General features: G+C 37.4%; 1 protein-coding gene across 7 annotated transcripts in view; it reads left to right on the forward strand.

The window, feature by feature from the left end:
• Positions 1-12,649, forward strand: part of SPAG9 (sperm associated antigen 9) — a 143,573-nt gene extending 130,924 nt beyond the window's left edge. For 4 of the 7 annotated variants that reach the window (XM_060135508.1, XM_060135509.1, XM_060135510.1 and 1 more), the window contains 5 exons: positions 535-648; positions 2,011-2,049; positions 2,970-3,146; positions 6,573-6,722; positions 9,023-12,649. In XM_060135508.1, the coding sequence (XP_059991491.1) occupies positions 535-648; positions 2,011-2,049; positions 2,970-3,146; positions 6,573-6,722; positions 9,023-9,138 (596 nt within the window). In that variant the 3' untranslated portion in view covers positions 9,139-12,649. The remainder of the gene's footprint in view (positions 1-534; positions 649-2,010; positions 2,050-2,969; positions 3,147-6,572; positions 6,723-9,022) is intronic. The other 3 variants (XM_060135511.1, XM_060135513.1, XM_060135515.1) reach the window with 1 other exon arrangement.
• Positions 12,650-13,055: the final 406 nt, after the last annotated feature.

The following is a 13,055-nucleotide window of genomic DNA, read 5'->3' on the forward strand; positions in this document are numbered from 1 at the left end:
GCATATGGTATCCTAAAATTTCTAAACTGCTTTAGACTCAAATATATAAACAAGGAAAGAATATAGGTTTTGTTAGCAAAGATTGTTTCTTACCTGTGAAAAGAAAATTAAGGCAAGCAAGAACTCTCTCCGTTTATAAAATGGAAGGACATTTAATTTCCCCAATCTAGTAAACTGTTTTTGTTGAGGTTTTTTTGTTTTGTGTTGTGTTTTGGTTTGTTTGGTTTGGTTTTGCAGCTCCTTAAGTAAATCCTGTATCATATTTCCTGATCCACAGCATCTTCCTTCTGAATGATAATGTAATGCCAGCCACTTTTAGAGTTTTCTTTTTCCATTAACCGTGAATTGTCAGATAGATGATAAAGCCAAACGAGCGTTCGCCTTCATTGATGTGCACCTTCTTCAGGAAACATCCAACTAGCTCTGGTCACATTTCCTCTCTGCTATATTAGTCCAGCTACTCTTAGGGACTTGGAACCTAAAACATCATCTGCTCTAGTTTTTCAATAAAATGTCTTCTCTCCCGTCATACAGGTACTGGAAAACTGGGCTTCTCTTTTGTGAGGATCACAGCTCTTATGGTGTCTTGCAATCGTTTGTGGGTAGGGACAGGAAACGGTGTCATTATCTCCATCCCATTGACAGAAAGTAAGTACGTTTTTAGGTAACTGTCACAGGAGAGTTGTGGGGAACAGCCTTGTCTGGAATTCAGGTAGAAGGAATTGTTTAGTTACTGGCAAATCTGTGGTAATTCAGAAAGTCAAACTGATGGCAGAGATCTAACTATTGTTCCTTCACTCTTTCTATGAAATTTATAGACTCTAGCAAGTATATCAGGACCAATATTTACAGTTAAAAGTTTTTCATTGTGAGAAACTCTTTCTCATTTCAGGAATCATGGTCCTGTTTCATCTCAAATAATGGTTGATGTCCATTTTTTCTTTCAGCTTTATTGTACTAGTATCCAGAAACATTACCTAACTATCTAATACCCTAGTTTTCCATCTCTCTGTGGCAGTTAGTTTAGGATATTCCATTTGGCTTAAGAGTTGTGGGAGAAGTTTCTTAGGAGGCCAGCAAATCCTTCCTGACATTGGAGACAAGACATCTACCTCTGTTTGAAAAGAATGTGAACAATATGTACATTGTATGTTTTTTATATTTGCTTCATTATTATTATTTTTGTGAACAAAATGTGCATTGTATGTTTTTCATATTATGTTCCATTACATTGATCATTCATTAAATAAGTATTTTTGTGCTGCAGAATTCATGGGCAGGGAATGATTTGAAATAAAAGTGCAATAAGTCCATAAAATAAGTCAATAAATAAACACCTCAGAATTTTCAGGGGAAAGGAGGAGGACTGGATGGTGGTATATCTGGAGCCTTTAAAGAACCTAAATTATTTTTTTTTTTTGGCCACACCGCGAGGCTTGTGGGATTTTAGTTCCCCAGCCAGGCAGAGAACCCGTGCCCCTGGCAGTGGAAGCAGGAGCCCTAACCACTGGACCACCAATTTAAAGAACCTAAATTCTTAATCGCAGCTGTATTTTCTACTACAACAACTTATAAATCTACATGTTTAGATCACTTCTTATATCTTAAGAGATTCCAGGATCCCCAGAGTTCATTTCAGTTCTTTACAGACCAGAGTTCCATCTTAGCATAGTTACTTGCACGGGATTTCTTAAAGAAAAGGGGGAAATATTCGCATTTAGAAAATGTTCCCCAGTAAGTTCTCATTCACTTAAATTGCTTTATAATTAAGAAAAGCAAAATCACAGTAAATAAATTGTCCTTTTTGAGCAGAGATATTCTTTAGAGGCTTTGGTAAGAACTTTGTGTGTTTCTTGGTATTATATACCGAGTTGGATTTTGTTAATTTAGTTAGGAGTTTTGAGCTCCTGAGTTGCCAGATAGAAGACGCTGAGAGTGGCATCTCATAGTAATCCTTCTCCTCCCTGTCATGCACCTCTCCATGTCCCCTTTCCTCCTTTCTCACTTTAGCCGTAATCCTCCACCAGGGACGTTTACTGGGGCTGAGGGGTAAGTGCAGATCCTGAACCACACTCTTCTTTCTGGCTTCTCATGGCCACCGTGAGGCCGTTCTCACGTCTCTAGATACCCTCTTGAATGTTCCTAAATGTCATCCACTTGCAGTCACTGCATTGCAGCAGGTGTTTTTTTGTTTTTGTTTTTTTTTAATGTTTGTTACGTGGCCTCCAAGCTACTGCTCAGCAGCTTAGTCTGTTTATCATCTTTCGTTGCAGCTGACCTTCCTTTCAGACTTTGTTTTCCCTCCAATAAAAACACGAAACATCTCTGAAAACTGTCACTAATCTACATTGTTTACTCCTGTTACCAATCATGTTTCTTTCCTTTACTTACTGGTCCATGGAATGGGGATGTTTTGTGAGTCTGGTCATTCTAAAATAATTCAGCAAACGATCAGTCTGGTGTAAATAAAAGCTACTCTATTGTACTGGATGGATCCTTTTAAACACAACTTTTTACTGCCCCTCAAGGGAGATATTCTTACCACAAGGGAGAAAAAAATCAAAAGATAAACTATAAAAATTCTGCTAAAAAATATACCTATTTACTTTAAGCTATATAACCGGTTAGTTTTCTAAAATGAGGATTAAAAAACAAAACAGACATACCTAAGAAATCTTTTCTTTTATTAACTAAAATGATTTTTTTAATTAATAGATGTGTTTAAAAAGTAAACTTAGCTATTGCTAGACTGGCAAAATCCCCTACTCCATTTACTGAGAAACTTAAAAATAACTAGCATGCTGTATATCTATTTTTTTTTCCAGCTTTGTCTTGAGTTGGCATTGCTGCCCTTGTTTTATCTCAACTGGCTGTAGCTTTTAGATAATATCATAAGGATTAACCAGTAATCTCTTGCATCATGACTGTTTTCTAGGGGAAAATATTTGGTGTTTGGTTTTCTATTGTAGCAAATAAAACCTCAGGAGCATCAGGAAATCGTCCTGGAAGTGTCATCCGTGTATATGGTGATGAAAACAGTGATAAAGTGACACCAGGGACATTTATACCCTATTGTTCAATGGCACATGCACAGCTTTGCTTCCATGGGCACAGGGATGCTGTGAAATTCTTTGTGGCAGTCCCAGGTGAGTTAGATTATTCTATTGAGAAGTTGTTTGTCCAATTGACTGTTGAACAATGTGCATTTGAACTGCACTGATCCCCTTATACACAGATTGTTTTCAGTAGTGAACACTACACTGCTACATGATCCATGGTTGGTTGAATCTTTGGATGCAGATTGTGGACACAGGAACCATGAATATGGAGGGCTGACTTAATTTCACTCAGATTTTTGACTGCGCAGAGGGTCAGTGCCCCAACCCCTGCATTATTCAAGGGCCAACTGTAATTGTCTGTCCCTTGGTTCCTCTACCTAGTCTAATACTAAGTACTGAAATGACAGATAACTCCAGTATAACGCATGAAATGTTCTATAACGGAGGAATGAATAAAGTGCTATAGAGATACTTGATAGAAGCTGTTTTGGAATCTCTCCTCTACCCCAAAAACAAACTTGATTTTAGACTTCTTTACTTTTGAAAAGCAATGGTACTATTTTGTCACTGCAGAATGCCGAAAATGGTTTTGGCCTCATAAAGGAAATTTCTAGAAAGAAGTCCCTATCATCAAGGCTGTATTCAGGAAGAGATGGAAAATGTGCTCTGATACCTTTAGCGCTGTGCCAAGAAACAGCAGGAGTCTGGGGTTCTGGGCCTTTACCACTTGCCTTGTTGTCTTGAGCAAATTGCTTAACCTCTGATACTCATTTCTTTATTTCCTAAGTGGATGTGATTAATATCTGCTCTGCCAACCTCATTTGTTGTAAAGATTAATGAAAGGGCTTTGGGAACTATAAAGCACCATCCAGATGAAAGGTGGCAGTGATGACGTCCAGTGAAAAATGTTCTGTCCCTTGAGAATACTAAAGTGATGTTACTGATCATCTGTAAGCAGGACCTATGTTTTGGATTTTTTTTCCCTGTAAGAGGCAAGTTTAGGAGTTAGACAAAGTTCAAATCTGGCTTTGCCACACCAACTGTGTGATGTTGGACATGGTGGTATCTCAGTGTATTAGGGTTCTGCCGAGGAACAGAACCAATAGGGTATGTGCGTGTGCGTGTGTGCGTTCGTGTGTGTGTGTGTGTGTGTGTGTGTGTGTATGTATGAGAGCGAGCGAGCGAGTGCAAAGAGGGGGAGGGAGGGAGAGAGAGATTGATTTAATTTAAGGAATTGGTTCATGTGATTATGGGGGCTGGCAATTCTGAAATCTGCAGAGAAGGCTGGCAGGCTGGAGGCCTAGGAAAGAGCTGATGTTTGCAGCTCAAGTGTAAAGGCAGCCCGGAGGCAGAATTCCCTTTTCCTTGAGGGACCTCTCTTTTTCTCTTAAGGCCTTCAGCTGATTGGCCCACCCACATTATGGAGAGTAATCTGCTTTACTCAAAGTCCACTGATTTAAATGTTCATTATTTCTAAAAAAAAGTCCCTTCACAGCAGTATCTAGACTAGAGTTTGAGCAAATGTCTCGGCACCAGAGCCAAGACATTTGACACATAAAATTAGCCACTATAATTTTTCCCAAGGATATTCCAAAGATTAAATGATTAAATGTATATAGTATAGGGTTGGCATATGGTACCCTAACCAATTATTCAGTATTCTTAACAACATGGTAATGAACTTCTTGAAATGTACATGTATATTTTTGTATAGTTATTTCCTCAGAATAAACTTATAGAAATGGAATTTTTTTTTAATTTATTTTTTGGCTGCATTGGGTCTTAGTTGTGGCACGTGGGATCTTTCGTTGTGGCTCATGGGCTCTTGTTGCAATGCGCAGGCTCCTCTGTAGTTGTGGCATGCGGGCTCTCTAGTTGTGGCATGCAGGCTGCAGATTGTGTGGGCTCTGTATTTGTGGTGCAGGGGCTTCAGAGCATGTAGCCTCTGTAGTTGTGGCATGCAGGCTCAGTAGTTGTGGCACATGGGCACATGCCCTGCGGCATGTGGGATCTTAGTTCCCCGACCAGGAATCGAACCAGCGTCCCCTGCATTCCAAGACGGATTCTTAACCACTGGACCACCAGGGAAGTTCCTTTTCTTGCTTTTTTTTTTAAAAAAAAATAATGCCATAGAGTCCCCTTTGAGTCTCCTTTATATTTCTCTAATCCCCTTCCCTTCCTTCTTCCCTGTCCATCTATAACCACTATCCTGAAGTTGAAATTTATCCTTCTGCCCATGTTTTTGTATTTTTACTACATTGGAACATATCTATAAACAATATATAGTATTTTTTGTATTTTTAAGTCTTATGTTACATATATATTATTCTGCAAATTATTTCTCATTTTTGAGATTTGTTAATATTTATGCATAAAAATCTAGTTCATTCATTTAACCGTGGTATTCTAATATCTGAATAAATATGCTACCTTTTATCCATTCTCCTATAGATCAACTTCTAGGCTTTTTCTCTGTTTTCCCTCCACTATTAAAAAACAGTACTGCAGTAGATCTTCTTGTGCATATGGGAGAGACTTTTCTGTTGGGTATAAATCTGCAAGTGGAATTGGCAACATTGTTGTTTGTTGGCCAGTTGGCCCTAAGGATTAAACCATTCAGGATGGCCTTAATATCATACCACTGTGCTCTTGCTTCTGTGGCAAAACTAACTAGTCTGCTAACAGAAGTTATCTCTAGCAGGCTTGATTTCTCCTAGAGTATAATTGAATAACGCATGAATGAGGCACTGTGAAAATAAATCAAACTGTCCTATCCATGTCCAACATAAATTGTTTATAAAGTGTTTCACATCATGGGACTCTGTCCTGTTATCACCTAAAGGCGTGGTCTGTGTAGTTCGACCAAAGGACGGCAGACCTGGCAAGAAAAAATGCCCCACACTCATAGAGGTTATAGCGTCAATGATATTTCAAGGTTTCTCTCTATCATTTCATGCTTAAAGATTCTACATTAGAACTTAAATGTTAGAACAAATTACACATTACCCAGTAATTTTATTTGCATAATCTAAATTAAAAATAAGATGTACTTTTCTTAAATATGAGGAAACCATGGATTTGAAATCAATTCAGATATTAATTATGAATATCCAAATTCATAAGGCTTAAGTTGAAGACTTTTCTGTCTCTTACATAAACACACATGTACCCTTCCAGGGGAGAGATCTTTCCACTACCCCTCAGATAAAACAATGTATATTATAATAGTCTGAAGCAGGCAGCTAAGACCAGCCGAGCCACATATAGATTTCATACTGGATTCTGGACCTATTTCTGTTTTAGTACAAAATAGCTTTACTTGGATTTCAAATTGGGCTTTCATGACCTTTATAGATGTTTTCTGATCATGCAGAGGCTTCTAACATCCCTAGTACTTTGGCTGTATTAGAATGTACTTACCTTGTTCAGCTTTCTGAAAATATTCAGAAAAAATGAGTCTCTCCCACCCCAATCCTTGATAAGTAATATTCACTTCTGTTCCTGTATAAATAGGTCAAGTCATCAGCCCACAGAGTGGCAGCAGTGGCACAGATCTAACAGTTGACAGAGCAGGGCCATCTGCACAGGAGCCTGGCAGCCAGACACCCTTGAAGTCTATGCTTGTCATCAGTGGAGGAGAGGGCTACATTGACTTCCGAATGGGTAGGTCATTGCTTCTGGGGGCTTTGTTTCCACTGTTCCGTGATGTGGATTTTCACCCACAGTAAGCAAGAAACTCAGATACATGATTTCTAAGAGGTTTTCTTTGAACTCTTTACTTGGAAAATGATTTTATATTTCTTTTTTTCCTACTTTCATGATTTTTTTTTCCTTTTTATACCAAGGTGTGTTTATTTGAAGGAGCATTAGAAAACAGCAGGGTTTGGTTGTATGTTGAGGTATATGTGAAGAGCATATGGAGTCAGAAGGCCTTGGGGAAATCATTCAACCTCCCAGAACCTCAGTTTCCTCACCTGCAAAGTGGAGAAATAAAAATACTTCATAAAGTGTTGTTTGTAACCAAATTCATTTCATTTGTTCATTTTCTCACCTTGTAAATAATAATTAGCTACTGTGTACCTGTTAGCCTTGAGCATGAGATACAAAAACAAATCAGACAAAGTCTCCCTCCAGTAAGTTACAGAACAATACAGAGATAGAAACATGTTAATAAATTACAGTGTTACAGATGCTCTGATGGGGAGTAGTCAGTTTTTCCTAGGGGTAGGGGAAGAAGGAAGTCAAGAAATGATGCTTGAGATGACTCAGTACTGAAGAGCATGAGTCTGAAGAATTGGGGTGGGGATGGTATGGGGAAGGCTGGGGAGACTGGCATTCCAAGGTAAGAGATAGCTTGACCAAGGCTTAGAAATGTGAAACCACCTTAGTTGAAGAAAAACTACTTAAAAATGACTGGAACATGGAGTAGAAGCAAATATAAATTTGACCAGAGATAAATCTAGAAATGGAGGGAGGGGCTGGATTATGGAAGGCCTTTATATACCTAATTAAGGAGTTTGCACTTTAAAGCAAAGGAAAATTATTGGAGGACTTTAAATAGAAGAGCAATATGATCATATGTGTGTGTAAATGGATTGGAGGTGTAAGACTAGAGGTAGGGAATGGGTTAGGAAAAAATAAACGAGTAAGGTAGAAACAGTAGGAGTAGACTAGCACTGTGATGGGGAATTGGTAACTGACAGAATGTGAAGGAAGAGGTAGTGATCCATTTACTTAGAGGTAATGACTATCAGAACAGAAGCAGCAGATCTGGAGGAGTGGAATGAGGAGTTCTGTGTTGGACATGTTGACCTTGGAGTGCATGGAAGTTGGGAGTTATCTAGGTGGAAGATGTCCACCGGGCTTTTGGGTATAAGAGTTTCATATCTCAGGAGGGAGGAATATGAGGACTACTGACACGCAGTGGTACTAAAAGTCACAAGGGTTGATGAGTTCACCCAAGGAGAGTATGTAGGGGCCAGAAGAAAAGGTTCTAGGATAGAGCCCTGCTTTAATACTGCACTTAAAGAATCATGAGTGCTTATGAAGTGATCTCAGAAAGAATGGCCAGAGAGGTTTCAAAGAAAACACTTGTGGAAGTGTAGTGCTTTGTAAACTGTAAAGCACTGTGATGTAAATTTATTTATTTGCTATAAATAAAGGAACCTTTTGGACTGGCCTAAAATCACAATGATTGAAAAAGTTTCTAAACGTAAGGCCTTAGAGAATATAATGTTGTAGACTGGTGACTAAAACTTCAGTTTTAATTCTGTTAAAAAAAAGAATATAAAATTTAGGGTCATATAAATGAGTGTGCCACATGTAATTAGTATAAACTAAAATTTCTGATGCAGAAGGCTCGTTGACACATTTTTAAGGCAGGGCTTTTAATGTTAAGGTTAGGAATGGTGATGTCAGGAGGAATGGAGTCACTTCAAAGTGAACTGACTGTTGGTGCAGAATTCCTTTATAGAGAGAGATGGCCTTCACTCGGCTGGGTGATTTGGAACTTCTTCGATTGCAACATGGTAGCCTGAACCATACTAAAGAGTATGTCAGTAAAATCTTTATGTGGTCTTTTCATTTCCACTAAAAATTTCTAAAAATTGCTTAACCAGGTTTGTCAGTATCTCTAGGTAATCCAGCCTGAAAAGCAGAATTTGTCTTAAAGCATAGGTTGATTTTAATAGTAAGTATACTTTTTAAAAATTGAATTTGATCTTTTTTTTGTTCCATTTCCTTTTTCGTATCCTGTAATATTTTAGCTATGAGAAATTGATCTCAGTAGTCTCTTTCAGAAGTTAGGCAGTGAGGATTGTGACGCATGGCATTTCTTTTATGGTGTTCTCTGAAATGGGTGGCAGACGAGTTTTATGCATGCTGCTCATGGACTAACCGTGAGTCTGATGTGCATCAGCCTGTATCTTCAAAATGCTTAACGGAGTCTCCGTTTCATCCACCAGGTGATGAAGGTGGAGAATCAGAGCTGCTTGGGGAGGATCTTCCACTCGAGCCTTCTGTCGCCAAAGCGGAAAGGAGTCACTTGATAGTGTGGCAAGTGATGTATGGTAGTGAGTGAACCCATAGGAAACAGGTGGCGACGGGGAAGCCATCTCTTCTGCATGGTTTATTTTCCCTTTTTCCCTTTATTTAATGCTCTCTTTGTGAAATAAGTTTCACCACATAATGTATGAGCATTTTTTTTCTGTTAACTATGCTATAAAATCTGTCCTACTGTAACAATACAGGAACTAGCTGTTTTACTGCACCAGTGTTATAGGCAATTTCAGTATATTATGAACAAATCAAAGAATGTTTACTTTCTGCAAACTGGTGAATTTTAGAAAGCAATCCAGTTGTGGTTTACTCTGCCACAGCTAATGTCGCTTACTTCATTTGACGGGGTCACTGTTTAGCTATCACTCATAATGAAATTAATGGAAACACTTGATAAATGAAACTGTACCATTAAGTACAATAGTAAAGTTTTCCCCTATGTATTATAAAATTGACACAAACTAATATCAGGTAGATTATCAGGATTTATCTAAATGTCCCGAGAGGGCTAAAAGCTAACTGTAAATTACTTTAACTTTCACTTTCAAATCTGACAAATCTTGTTTATATGGTATATAAAACTTTGTTTTCATCAGATTTTGCGGGGGGGGATTTTATATTAAAGAAATTAAGACTACACTATTTAAATAAAAGTTTCTTGTTTCTGACTTATTAGAGCTCTAAAGTTTATGAGGCCTGCTTCTCTGAATAGTCTGTTTTTTTTGTTTGCTTGTTTGTTTGCTTTTGAGACTAGTCTCACTCATTTTCATACTGACATGTTTGAAAGGTTTATTATTTATAAGGCTTAGAAGATACACTTCAGCAATGGGAGGATTTTTTTTTAAGGAAATTGTGTTTTGGATTTCTGTATCAATGGATGATGGTGGTTGGATGAGTTTTTTTCCGTGTAAAAAATTCACTTGTTTACCAGTTGTTCTTGGACTGCTCTTATCAGTTAGTAAGAGTAAAGCTGTAGTGGTGATGGAGTATGGCCTAATGAACTGAACGAGAGATTTAATTAGAAACGGTATTTTCCCTTGTTCTGTATAAAACTACACAACTGCCAGTACTTGATATTCTGTATGTAAATGGTATTTAAGCTTTTGTGCCCTTTTGAGATTAAAATGCCATCCTCAATGAAGAAGACTTTGAAGGAGAAGAAGACAAAATAGCATAAAGTAAAAGTTGACATTACAATCTTTTCACTCACAATGCCCATTTAAAAAATACAGTCTGGGTATAATTGATTTTCTTGTTTAATAAGTTTTAAAAAACCATTATGCTGCAGTTTTTTTCCCTTTCAGCCTTCTTGAAAATTTATGATTTATCATTCTTAATCCATTACTTTAAGCAAAACTAAATATAAGTTTAAGCACTGTCTTAAAATATGAGGTTATTGGACAAAGGCCCCCCAGTCATCGGAAGGACTGCTTCAGGAAAAGGAAACAACAGAAGTCTCAGATTGTCTAAGCATCCTTAAGGACCAATGACTTTTTTTCTGAACTGTAATGGAAAGATATTTGTAAAAAGTACTACCAGTGTCTTTTAAGCATATAGATGATTAGGCTAGATTATAAAGTACACAGGATTTAATGTGTCAGAGGAGGCCTTTGGATCCATTTGGCCACAGGTGTCTATAAGCACATTAAGTACACAGTACAATTGTGGCCACTTTAGATGGCTAGGAGAAAAAAAACTTTTGGTAAAAGCTGTATTAAAAGGATAATTTTTTTACTTGAGCTACTTAGTCACTTTTTTCAGGGCACCAAAACTTAGGTCACTTTTCTATAGCTTATAAGCTATGTTTTTATTTTATTTTATTTTATTTTATTTTATAAATCTGAGCCACTGTTGGCAATACCTTAAAAAAACCCACATTATTAAATATTTTGGAGGAATGTTGTATAAATTCACAAAAAAGAGACACCAAAGTGTTTGGGAATTTTAATCCCAAGAAGTAAACATCCCAGAATCAGACCCCATGTACTGTTTGGTCTTTTACATGTTTCTATGGCTGACTGTAATTTAGGAAATCAGGAGTTAAAGATGAAAAATGCAAACATGTTACAATGGTTGTTTATTGCTCTTTTTAAGCTTACCGGCTTTAACTTAAGGAATATAGGTGTGTAGCTATTTTATCTAAAATTGTCAGATATCTGTGGCCCTGTTTAACTTCAGGGACTAGAGAGTACAAAAATGTCTGTAAAATTTGTTTTAAGAGCTTGTCTTTATGTTTGTAATTTCAGTTAAATATTTTTTGCAGATTGCTTTACTTCCACCTTTTCCCCCAACAATAGGCTTATATTCTTGTAGCGTTCACTTTGGTCAAGGTGGTAGCCTTAGGAAGAAAATGCCAAAATGTAAGCTTCTTGTAAGCAGCGAGTGGTTGGTGTAATTGCCTATAGCTACCACATCAGTGGTAAAGAAGAGGCTTGAGTACCTCAGGTTGGTCTCTCCATGTAAAAAAAAAATTACCCCTGTTGGAAGAAATAAGGAATACCTGAGAATTTTCTCATTCTGTTATGTTTGGGTTATGTGTGATGTTGAACCATGTGAAATTTCCGATGTTCAAACATGGCTGATTTACAAAAATGACAGTATCATATACATCAACGTAATACTCACTGCTCCATGCAGGTTCAAATCCCTATGAGGCAAAGGGATAATATTCTTTAGGAACTCAGTTTTGAGTGTTTTTTTCTAATTTGTGTGGATCTAAATTTTTAAAATAGGAATGAATATCTTAATAGCTGCAGCTTGTTGAGAGTGTAAAACATTTTGAGTGCAAAATATGCAGCACATAACTTTTCACACGAAGCGTGTTTGCATAGAAAAGGTTAAGATATATTCTCTCAGTTTCTGTGTTGTTCATTTCTTGTAAAGGTCTTCCTGCGTGTGAGAATGGACCCTTTAACATAGGTTGCCTTAGTGACAAAACAAAGCAAAACAATTGTCTCATAATACTAACTGTCCTAAAGAACGTGTGTCTTGCAAATGCTGTGGAACTGAATATTTATTTCCTTGTGAGTATTATGACCATTACCAAAGGATTCAACCAGATTTAGGGCTCTTCTTAATTGATCACGTTGAGAAAGGGACTCGTTTGGGTCCCAGTTTGTACTAAGGGAAGAGAAGAGAAGAGAGAATTAAATGTGGAAATCATAAATGCTTTTCTAACAGGGTTATGCTATTTTGTAACACTAAATGTCTTTTCTTTTAAAAAAATTAAGTTTTTATTATTAATTTTGTCATACACTTCTCAACACTTGAATATATTTTAGCCATTTTATGGTCTGAATTTGTTTTCTGTCCAGGACATTTTATTCAGAATTTTACTTGCCTCTATAATCTTAAAAATGGGTTCTAGAGGGTCCCACTTGCTGTTTCTTTAGAGGCTGATGCTTCATTTCTATGAGCAAAAAGCTCATTTAGCAATGTAGTTATTTCAGTATTTATTTCTATTATGGAATCCCTGGGGTTCAGAATGTAACTTTGTACATGAAATATATATAAATATGTATATGAAACACGTATGAGGAGTGTGTTTTGTTTTGTTTTTGCCTTTCCTAGGGGTCTGACCTGATTTATATTTGAAAGTCCAATAATCATCTCCCATCGAACATGTCATTTCCAAGGGTCAGGACTGTCGCCATTGGGCACTGGCTGAGGGTGAGCAGTGAGCAGTACATGAAGAACATGTTTGCTTGGCTCACGTGTTTAGGTGACATATGAATAATAGACAATAGGGCTTTCTGGAAATGTGGGCGAGCTGAGTAACAAGCCACACATGATACCAAGGCATACCATTTGCCAGACTACTCAGTAATAAGAGGCAGGCTGTAATGCAGATGTTACTAATACGGTGTGCTTATTGTGATCCATTTGCTTGGGAGAGACTCTGGAAGGAAGGATGATTATAAAACTACTCATGTGGTAGCA

Source organism: Lagenorhynchus albirostris, chromosome 20, assembly GCF_949774975.1.
Source record: "Lagenorhynchus albirostris chromosome 20, mLagAlb1.1, whole genome shotgun sequence".
NCBI lineage: Eukaryota > Metazoa > Chordata > Mammalia > Artiodactyla > Delphinidae > Lagenorhynchus > Lagenorhynchus albirostris.